The sequence below is a fragment of the Semicossyphus pulcher genome, unplaced genomic scaffold (assembly GCF_022749685.1).
Source record: "Semicossyphus pulcher isolate SPU_LCO1_2020_fin unplaced genomic scaffold, fSemPul1.0.p SCAF_18, whole genome shotgun sequence".
Taxonomy (NCBI): Eukaryota; Metazoa; Chordata; class Actinopteri; order Labriformes; family Labridae; genus Semicossyphus; species Semicossyphus pulcher.
In genome coordinates, this window is record NW_027211691.1 from 14,001,528 (window position 1) to 14,012,544 (window position 11,017).

Below are 11,017 nucleotides of genomic sequence, written 5' to 3' on the forward strand. Positions count from 1 at the left end.
AAAAAGAAATTCACATATGTTCTTATTGAAGGTCAGTTTGTTGCTGCCCTCTAATGGAGATAAACGATGACATACAAATACAAAAGTCTGAATCAAAGTTTATTTAACAATGAGTGTCATACAACATACAACTGTAGTACAACTGACTTGTACTGTATGTAAAAAAAAAAAATCCTTTATATTTTGATGCTGTTGATCGTGTGTAGACATCTTTGTCAGCATTCGGTCTTCTTTAATTGCTGTTTCAGGTCTATCTGTGCTTCTTAAAAGCTGTGGAAGAGACAAAAATGATTATTTACATAAAATTTAAATGGTGGAGGCTGTGGCTCAGAGGTAGAGCAGGTCGTCCTAAGTGGAAAATCTGCTGTCGTATCCTCTGCTCCTCAAGTTCACAACTCAAAGTGTCCTTGCGCAAGATAACAAACTTCAAACAAGTTTTTTTTTATTGAAATTACTGGAAATTTATTTGCTGGTATATGAGAATGACCTCACCTTTTCTTTTGGTTTTCTTCTTCATGAGCTTCTTCTTTTTCTTAGGGCGAGAGTTGTCCCCGTCCTAGCAGCCAAATAAAGAAAGTGATGTAAATAAAAACTGGCCACAATGCTACCATTCATAATAATCCTAGATGAGCCCGTTAGCAACAACCTGTTTTTGGCCTCTAATGTTCAGTGCAAAATCTAAACATAGCCGATTGATTTTCCGATTCCTCTTTGATACATTTAGCTGAATGAATTTCCACATCTGCGGGCAGTGGAACAGACTATCCGCATGAGTTATGGCAGTCATTACTCCAGCTCATTAATGCTTTTTATTACAGCAGACTGTGCGTTTGAGACAGGAAACCGTACAGAGTGGGGCGGCCTGTGTGTTACTGTTGCCAACAGCACTGCCAGCACAGACAGCTGAGTCACCAAAATACACACAAATATGACTTCCTCTAAACACAACAGGCATGTTCTGTCAAACATGCTTTATGTAATATTGGCAGTCCAAGTTTTGAAACAGTCAATATGAATAATTTTGCATCTTTTGTTCAGTCGAAACTCATTTAAGAAATCCCTCACCTGCACGCCTTCGCCGCCTGTCAGTGCTGTGATGTCACTGAAGTGGGTAATCCCACTCAGCTGGCCGGACATAGACATCATGCTTCTCTTTTTGGAGTTCTTTTGATGTTTCGGCATGTTGAGACGCACCATCATCGACTCCTCATAATTTTTTCTGAGAACAAAAAAAAAAAAAAATTGCTGTTGAAACTGTAAAAGCTGTTCAGCATGTTATGTTATTCTTGTTATAGATTTAACCCCATTGTTTAGCAAATGAATGTATCCCTATTGTATTTGCATTCATGTCTCTACCTATCCAGATAAGAAAACATAGTAAGACCTGTGTAGCTGCTCGCGGCTCTCCCGCTCACTCTGGAAGTCTCTTCTGTCTCTGATTTCCTCTGGAGCGTCGCTGTACTGCTGCCTCAGCTCCTGGATGACAGAGCTTCTGAGAGCAGCTCGCCGCTGACGCTCTGCCTGAGCCTTCTTTCTGTCTGCATCTGTCATGTCACCGTCTGGAGGAAACAAGTTATGGTGAGAATTTGTGGGATTCTTTATTTGAATGCACACAAGCGCCTTATTGTTTTCTAAATGACCTGTACCAAAAACAACATAGCAGCTGGTGTGCTGCTTGATTCAAGCCAAGCAAGATGATTAACATCCACAGAGAACTCAACAAATTACTTTACCATAATGCACCGCTGCAATTTTCGGTGGTACATATTTTCTGCCACTAGAGTGAGCTGCTTTCTTCTCTGAGGCCGTCTTATCCTCAGCTTCAGACTCCTCAGATTCACTCAACTGGTCAATGAAGCAAAAAGGAAAGTCAGTCAGTATTTACAATGAATACCTCTTTACTTAAAAAACACTATAGTAGCCAGAGTGTCTCGGAGTAAAGATTTTATGGTACAACTAAAAAAAATGATACCATATTTTTAATCATCAAAAACTGTGCCACCTTAGTTAAAAGACATTTGGCACTTACTTTGCTGATGAGATTCTCAGGATTAGGACGCAGCTGCAGTGGGTCATTTTCAGCTGAAATCAACAAAAGCAGAGAAGTTGTAAAATCTGTGAAACATGCAATGTTGGAAATCTTGCAGCTCGTCAAGTGTGATATTTGTCATCTAAATTACATCTTTCATATAATCAGATAAAGTAGTAAATACAAAACCAGATCCTTTCATTACAACCAACATAAAGCTTACCTAAACTGCCAGTGACAGCTGTGCGAACAAGTTTATCAATCTGGTACTTAAGTTTGTGGTCCAGTGGGCGCATCTTCTCCAGGACCTTGAAAACCGATGGGAAAAACAATAAGACGCCATGTCAGATGGATAAACTAATACTTTTCATTATTGTTTACCTGGCTCTAACTACATCTCACCGTTCTGATTGTAACCACTCTGTTCAAGGCTTCACTGTCTTTTATTTTCCCTCCTTCGGTTTTGATGCTGATCAGGTGGGTGAGGTCTTGAAGGTAGAAAAGCAGCAGGTGATACCGAAGGTCCAAGAAAGACAAACCCTGCAGAGAGAGGAGAGAATAATAGATGGTTTTCTATCTACACAAATAGTATTCGAGAACATCATTTTTAATTGCAAGTTACACATGCCTTCATAATATTTTGTTAAATCTGAAATATTTACAGAGGGAAAACATAAGAGCAGACAAACAAATTGAAATGTGTGCATATTTGAGACATTTTAAGGAAATATGTGTATGTTAAGTCTTTGCTATTCTCACCTTTGAAGTCTTAAATGCCCCATCTTTGACTTTTGTCAGCAGCTCACGGACATGAATTGTAACTGAGGCAATCTTAAGAAAAGAAAGACAACAGTTTCAGCAGCTGTGGTTTTCTCATATCTAGAAAAACGTTCTGGGATTCCAGTAACCATGATACAATCACCATGGTAAAAAGGGAAACACGGTCTCTATGTGCCTTATCTCATCATGACAAGTATTCTTATGAATTACCATTACAATACACATAGTCATTTCTTACCTGTTCCGTGAGACTTTTCAGCAACTGAACAGCTTTAGGCAAATCACCTTCAATTAAATCCTGCCATAAGGTGAAATTATACGTTAGAAATATAATGCAGAAACTACTGATCTCAATACAGTAAAACGTGTTATTAGGCTACTAAAAATTAGTTAGCATGTGGCTAGCCGTTTAGCATAAGTCATTAAACAACTATAATCACAACCACTGAACAATTTCAAGTTTGAAGGACCGTTTTAGAATACGCGTCCAATATTCATGACGTATTTTAATGCCAATGTGAAATGTAAAACATTAAATACACGTTTCAATTAACTAGCAGCCAGCAAAGTTCTACTCACGTTGTCAACAGTGGTAGCCATTTTGATTTCAGTGGAGGCTATGGCGGCCGCAAAGGGGAAAAAGTTACACAGAGCTCGGTATTGTTGCAGTGTTAAAACATTAAAGCTTTTAATGTACTGTTACATTATTACATTTAAGCCAGTAAGTGACAAGAAGCAAATTAATATAATAATGGTAAAATATAACAAACAAGTCGTATTGGTTAGTTTACGGGACGTGCTGCTCAAGGATTCAGAATTTCCGTTGCCCAGAATTAGCGTGGTTTCAGCGCCTCCAGCGGACACGCCCCCAGCGTTTCAGGGCAGAGAATACTGCTTACTTTTTCACACTTTTGAAACATAATTTCATATACTTGGCGATTTTTTTACTCATTCAAATTTGGCTGAGTGGATCAGAACACATTTTTATGTGGCGTGAGAAACACATATTTATTTTTGCTTTACACAGACTTTAATATAAAGTGTGTGTGTGTGTGTGTGTGTGTGTGTGTGTGTGAGAGAGAGAGAGAGAGAGAGAGAGAAAAGAGCGAGAGAAGAAGAGAAGACAGAGGAAGTGATGGTGAGATAATCAGAGGGATACCTGTCACTCTCCTCTCTTTCAGAACATTTTCAGTCAAAGAGGAACCTGAAGAATATTCAGAGAGCTTGAGGAGGGCGAAGTCATGGTAAGTCAGATCATAACTTTATTAGTCAGTGTTTATCAATCACAAAATGCTCTGCTACTGAGCCTTTGAACAAAAAACCACAGGAAGAATTGAAAATAGAGGTGGGTTGATTTTCATCTTTAATCTAAGCCCTTTAAATAGCAAGCAGCAAAACAAAGTAAGTAGTTATTTAGAGTTTGTTCTTTAAAAATTGTATTGTTTTCTCTGCAAATATTTTATAGCCATATTTTTTATAGTAAATTAATTTGACAAGATTCTCAAATTATTAATTGTTTGTTTGGTCAGAAAATAACAGGTAAAAAGGTTCTAAATGTAGATTGCTTGTTTTGTCCAACCAAAACCTGAAGACTCAAACTTAACACGAGTTGTTTGCCCGTGTATTGCATCGGTCACCATTTGATTTTGTATTGGGTTTTTTAAATTAACACCTTCCACCTAATAAGCAGTGATTATCTTTAAAAGAATATAGATGGTGAGCATTTGTGGACAGTTATGGAAGAAGTATTGAGACACCCTTTTTTTAATTAAAAGTTTTGCATTCTTGGGTTGACAAATGATTTATTATTTTTTTATGATTATCACCAGGACAAAAACATATTATCAGCATTTTAGTGATGTTGTTGGTCGAACTGGAGTTACTGCATGATATTCTGTATGTTAAAGAAGGCGTGAAAAAAGGAGTAAAAAGTGTAGTGGTTAAAAGAGTAGTGGAGTAAATGGTTTCTTCGGTTTTGAGCTGAAGAAGCCTTTCGGATGATAGACAACACTTCTTCAAGAAACCTGTCTAGTTGCCTTTTGGATTAAACCTTTGAATTACCGTGACCTGGATGACTGAGAACCTTCAACAACAAGTGAAAAGTAAATTAAGCTGAAGAAGCATTAAGTAGCATACAGAGAAATATTTAACTTAGGAAGTTTTTCTTTTTCTGCCCCCAAATCCCTCCAGATGTCTGATTCCAGGGTGTCCTCTGTCATCCAGGAGTGGGCAAGCTCATACCCGGGTCAGGTCCACAGCCAGACCCTGAACCCTACCACCTCCAACCACGCAGATTCCACCAATCACCTGGCTCAGATGGACATGTACAGCCAGTCTCAGGGGCTGTTGAGAGGAGGCAGTGATGACAGAGTGGCTGAACAGATGATGGGGCTGTCTTACCTGCCGTACAGCACTTCCTGTCTCAGCAACACCTCAAGCACAGGGAGTGCAAACACCCATCAGAGCCACACCGACAATCAGCAGGTGTGTTCATTTGTGGATAATAGATACATCACCAAACACCTCTCTTATCCTGCTTCCCCACAAGTGTAACATGTTTGTGTTTCTGACCTCCAGGACTTCTCATCCTTCCTCCTGCCAACTCTGCGAGCCCCGATAAACAAGAGGAGCATCAGCAAGGACAGCGCAGAGTACCGCATGCGACGCGAGAGGAACAACATCGCTGTGAGGAAGAGCCGGGACAAGGCCCGCAGGAGGATCATGCTGACCCAGCAGAGGGCCCTGCAGCTGCAGGAGGAAAACCAGAAGCTGCAGATGAGGATAGGGCAGCTGACACAGGAACTGGACACTCTCAAACACATTCTGTCACAGCGGCACCTGCAAGGAGCTGAGGAGGGAGCAGGGGAGTCCAGTATTTAGAACCATTTAAGTTTTACTGTAAGCATCAGATTCACTTTTAGCGTCTAGGCCGGTCTCCAAGACTCAAAGTCAAAGCTAGTCAGCATGCTAATGTTTGCAGCTTCTGCTCTTGTGTTTTTGGTCTCCTCATTGTATGACCACTGCCCTATGTGCACACCTTCAGCATGTGGAGACAAAGGTTGTTCTGGGACAGGGGTATAGAATGCTCAAATTCCTGGCGGTGGATTAATACTTTAAAATAACATATCATGATGAGTAATTGCATTTACAGACAATATTCATTGACTGTATAATCGATAAAATGTTTTCAAAGATCAAAATATTTTCTAATTTCAGATCTAATATTTGGTGTATTATTCTGAATTTTCTTGGTAAGAGGGGACTCATGACATCAGCATTTTTGAAATTGTGGCTATGGCCCTGTACACAGTGGCTCTGAAGTAATGAACCTGAAAACACCTGAACATTTTGAGAGGAGACCATGACGTCTCAACAAAATAAAATGAAGATGTATGGTGGTTTAAATGTAAATGCTCTGATTTTATACTGTGAACTGTGTGTGTGTGTGTGTGTGTGTGTGTGTGTGTGCGTGCGTGTGTGCGCGTGTGAGTACTCTTTATTTTACAATCCAAAATACTGCATCAATGGACCCAGAAACCAAACAAACTAAAACTTCCTAAACTTAAATAATAAAAAAAAAAAAATCCAAATTAAGCTGAATACAAAAAGCTTCTAAGGGCAAACTCTTCACATACAGGCGTCTTTATCACAGACCCTTTAAAAGAAGACCACTCTATGCTCTGGACTGATTTGTTAAACGATTTGATTTGACAAACATTGGCTAATCATCTACCTTACATTTCTTGTCATTGTCGGAGATGATTGTAAGTGTTCTTACCCAACTAGGTTACACAACAGCCTGTGGTTTGAAGCGCATTCACTGAAATCTAAGTGTCTCTCTCTGTTTAATACACAATCTTTGGTCCCTGAATAGGCGTGGGCTTACTTGAAATAATGTTGATTAAATTTTGTAACCTGTATTGTTGTTGGATATGTTTTATAATTTTACCGTCGTACTTTGTAAAGAAAAACATACAAGAAAAATATTTTTTGAATAAACAAATAATTGCTTATGCTATGAAACTAGTCATTTATATATACAAGTGGATGAGTAATAATTGATCTTAATTTAATATAAAAAAGATATAGAATATTTAAATATGCTTTTGGATATTACAGCAGCTCCAGTGCTTCTTTAAATAGCCTTTATAGATGAAAAACCATCAAGACATGCTTGCAGTGCATTACATCTATAAACAACACATCAAGATGCAGTGATATAACCGCAGTAACTACAGTTAGGCATTATTACTCCCGCTGTGTCCTACATCAGGCATCATGCTGTGCACCTGCAACATTATTTACCATAAGCTGTCTACCCACAGAAACGGACGTCATGCCATGGACCGTTGTACACCAGCGGTTTCCCTTTGTGGGATGGGCAAGATTTCAACACAGCGGAGGACAGAGATGAGGAGCGCAGAGATAGTATCAGTGTTTCGGGCTGCCAGGGCCTTCCTGTGGCTGTGATGGTAGTGAAGGGACATAGAGATAGGAGACAGACAGGAGGGGGTGGGGGCAACAAGCCAGACATGTTTTTTTGTTTTTTTTAATCTTTGCCTAAAATCATGGGTATGACATGTGGTGAAACATTTCATCATTTAATAAAACAGTACAGGACTTCTTTGCATCTGGCTCCAAGATCAAGGATCACTTCAGTTATAAACTTTGTGTAATAGGAAAACAAAGGAAGCATACATCCAGGTACCCTTTGTCCGCTGGTTTTGTGTTGACTATAATATTAAAGAATTTATAGGTGAATATGATTTTAAAAAGTCTAATCCTTGCTTTTTTATGTAGCTGGATGGCAAAATAGTCCAAATGAGACAACAGGGCTACAGATGATTACCTCTCTTTTATAGAACTGTGGAGCTGTCCATGTTGTAACATTATGTTAGTATGGGATTTTAAAACAAGTGAACTGATAATAATAACTCCTTTAGTCAGCTAACACACACTGTTGATTGTACAGTTTAATCATTAAACAGTAACTGAAACTAATCACATGCCGTCACTGTTTAATTAGATTCTATAAGAGTGCATCTCTGCTCAGATCATTATATCTTTGAAATTTTGCTACAAACATGAAGTAAAGGATTCATCAAAAACAATAGTACAAATGATTTGTGTCAACGCCTTAATGCTAGATATAAATGCAACATAAGTGGGCTACAGGTTTGCCACATTAAATTACAGGCCTTCATTGCAAAATCTGATCTAATGTATTATATGTTTATGTATTGTATATATACATGCATTGGAATGTGCAATGCCTTCATTTTCCTTTTGTTGACTTACTCTCTTTTTGGATAGTACATTACATTTTTTAACAATACTGTAAAAAAAAAAATCACAAAATGTGAATCAGGGAAATAATAAGTTAAGATGTATTTTCTTCCAGAGGTCATTGAGATAGTGATTAGTATGTACACATGCACATTTATTTACATATGTTTAATAAAACAGTAACCACAAAGTGCTAAAATTGTATCCTATATAAAACTATATTTAAATTTTTATGACGTAGACTACAAACACTGACATTATCCTTCTTTATCCTTAAAAAAGCTTTGTGCCATTTTGGTAATGCGCTCTCCATTTACAAAGGAGAGTGAAAGTGTGATACAGGATACCTCCAGCCTCTATTAATATTGTAGCATTGAGCAGCTTATAATGACTTCTTGTGTGACCGTGTCTGTTGAAATGTCCAACACTGACTTGTGGGGCAATCTGTGGTCCCAGGACTGCAACATCTCCGCAGAGTGAAGAAAGACTGTATTTCACCTAATCCTTACCAAGTTACTCAACAGCAGCAAGACCATATGAACACCGCACTACCTCGCAGAAGCAGATCTGATCTCAAAGCTTTTAAATAATCTTTAATGATAGAAGATGCGCTTTTGTCTCTAGATCAGACAATGATTGAATGTTTCAACACACAAAAAGCACAATAATTAGTCTAAATACAGGAAACTTAAACAACTTTCCACTTGTATTTCAGCACTTACGCCCTCTTACTATTACACATGTTCACAACTAGAGGCAGCACAGTAACTCTGCTCTTAGCTTCAGGTTCCCACCAAAACATCAGAAAACTTTCCAGTGACAATAAACAGTCCTGCAAGCAGAACTAGCAACAACTCACTGAGAGACATTATAGTGGTTTTAGCTTTTCTGTTTTAAGCGGGACTTTAAAACTGCAGTGGAGTCTGACAATATCGCACTAAGGGTAGGCTGTGCTGAAGCTGAGAAGCTGTAGCTGAAAACACAGAAGCCCCCTCAGTTTTCAGTGTAGTCGGGGAGCAGCTAAAATGTTTTCACCAGCTGTTCTCGGGGGCTGGCTGAGCTTTAGGTGTTAAGACTTCTTTAATGTACCATGTTTGGCCTTGAGGGCAATTTAGAACATTGTAAAATGTATTCTAACCTTAATGGGCAACTTGTGCAGTGATGCTTAAATTGAACTGATATGATGGGAAACACTTAGATGTAATAAATCAGCTGACTGCTGCAGGTTACATTTGAAAAGTTAGAATGCAGGGAAGTTTTAACAGGTAGGAAGTTGCAGTTGTCGGAGCGTAATGATACAGAAAGCATGTCAGACTCCTTGTGTGTCATTAGAATTGGGCATGCGTCCTCTCTTGGAGATATTTCTTAGTAGTAAGAAATAAGCCTGGATGATATTTCTTGGTAGGCTGCTCGGAGGATAAGTGGCTATTTAAAGTTCTTTGATCTTTGCCACTGACTTAACTTTGACGGAGAGTAAAGCAATTTGTGAGAAGTTAGCCCCCGTTCTGTCCCTTACATGGGATAAACAGGAATGCAGTATTGTCAGATTATAATTCTAAGTATGGACCAGGGATATTCACAAACGTTGCTTAATGGGCTTGTATGTTAATTATCTTATCAATAAAGAAAGTTAAAAAAAAATGTCACACACTGTTGGAGAGGATGCAGCAGCGATTTCATGTGGGTGATTGATGTCGATGTTATCTTTATTTAGAGGGGAAGTGGCAGCTACCGTGCTGTGTGGGTGACACTAAAAACACAAAGTCATGACAGGACACAAGTTTCTGTTAAATGGCAGTGTCACTGCCATCATCATAGTGAAACATTACAGTCCCCCTGTGTAAAGGACTGTTCAGGGTCAGAGGCTAGATGACTAACAACATTCAAATGTCTTACAGCTATGTCTGTGTTGTCCTGTAAATGCGGGGCATTCCATTTCTGACTACTGTATGATCAGAGGACCAAACTGTGTGAGTGCCATCAAGTGTAGCTGAGCAGTCATTACCAAACTTAACCAACGGCCTTTGTCTATGTCAAAATGAGGTGTATTTTGAACTTGCTGAGGAACAGTTTTAACATCAGTGTTTAATCTACATTTTCTTTCCAGGTTACCAGTAGAATTCCACGATAAAAAGATGGTGCCCATAGCCTCTTCAGGTTTCTGGTTTTGCATCCATAAAAAAAATGTTCCCGCCCCAAAACATGGTGAAGATATGTGTTTTGATCAGGAGTAGTGAAGGCTTTTGTAAAAGGAGGACAGAGTCCAACATCTACAGGTCAGAGATTGTGTGGAGGGTCCTAGCAAGGTTTATGAATGTAATAATTATAGGGTATGGATCTTTGATTTCTTGCCTTCAGAGACAATGGCATGGTATCCACAATACTGCTTGATTTAGCTACAGTATGTTAAGAGTGTAATCTGGATAAATAACATTTTTATGTAATTCTCATATGATTAAGTAAGTATTGGTATCTTGATCTGGATCAGGCTAGATCATAAAGGAACAGTTTAGTAGACCTGTCTACAGTGGTGGTCTGTGATTTATGGCTCCACCATGCGGCAGAGAACCACATTTAGGCCTTCTGTAGAGATGATGAATAAAGATGAGATGTCTCACTCTACCGCTGATTGTGTGTACTTCTTCTGCTGTCCAAATGTCATTGCAATGTTTGATTTATATTAGACAGGTGTATAATTTAGATTTTTAACTGTAGCAAGATAAGTCTGAAGAAAACTATTACCTCACATAGTTTCTGTTTCTGTGCATATTTTACTTTCCTCGTCATATATACATTTATACTAACTTCTTGTTGTCTTAAAACAATGTTTATATTCTTAGTGTAGTATTTATAGTTGGAATGGGAAATGGCAAAATGTATAAGATATTTTCACTGATGAAATTCTTAAACATGTTGGCAGAT

At 38.6% G+C, this 11,017-nt stretch overlaps 2 protein-coding genes across 2 annotated transcripts; one reads left to right on the plus strand and one right to left on the minus strand.

Moving 5' to 3' along the window:
* Positions 1-94: 94 nt before the first annotated feature.
* On the minus strand, positions 95-3,424 carry ngdn (neuroguidin, EIF4E binding protein). The gene is made up of 11 exons (XM_069666968.1): positions 3,389-3,424; positions 3,048-3,107; positions 2,789-2,860; positions 2,432-2,569; positions 2,253-2,337; positions 2,030-2,082; positions 1,734-1,845; positions 1,385-1,559; positions 1,066-1,219; positions 493-556; positions 95-270 (listed from the first exon to the last, which is right to left on the minus strand). The coding sequence occupies exons 1-11, from the start codon at positions 3,407-3,409 to the stop codon at positions 251-253; spliced, it is 954 nt and encodes a 317-aa protein (XP_069523069.1). The 5' UTR covers positions 3,410-3,424; the 3' UTR covers positions 95-250.
* Positions 3,425-3,969: 545 nt separating this feature from the next.
* Positions 3,970-6,752, plus strand: cebp1 (CCAAT/enhancer binding protein (C/EBP) 1). The gene is made up of 3 exons (XM_069666966.1): positions 3,970-4,053; positions 5,000-5,293; positions 5,387-6,752. The coding sequence occupies exons 1-3, from the start codon at positions 4,051-4,053 to the stop codon at positions 5,687-5,689; spliced, it is 600 nt and encodes a 199-aa protein (XP_069523067.1). The 5' UTR covers positions 3,970-4,050; the 3' UTR covers positions 5,690-6,752.
* The last annotated feature ends 4,265 nt before the right edge of the window (positions 6,753-11,017 follow it).

Excerpts from the sequence above, each read along its gene's own strand:
- ngdn (XM_069666968.1), bottom strand. The coding sequence starts at position 3,409 with ATGGCTACCACTGTTGACAAC. Across the intron at positions 2,338-2,431 it reads GAGTGGTTACAATCAGAACG|GTCCTGGAGAAGATGCGCCC; the intron begins GTGAGATGTAGT and ends TCGGTTTTCAAG. Across the intron at positions 2,083-2,252 it reads AGCTGTCACTGGCAGTTTAG|CTGAAAATGACCCACTGCAG; the intron begins GTAAGCTTTATG and ends TGTTGATTTCAG.
- cebp1 (XM_069666966.1), top strand. Across the intron at positions 5,294-5,386 it reads GCCACACCGACAATCAGCAG|GACTTCTCATCCTTCCTCCT; the intron begins GTGTGTTCATTT and ends TCTGACCTCCAG.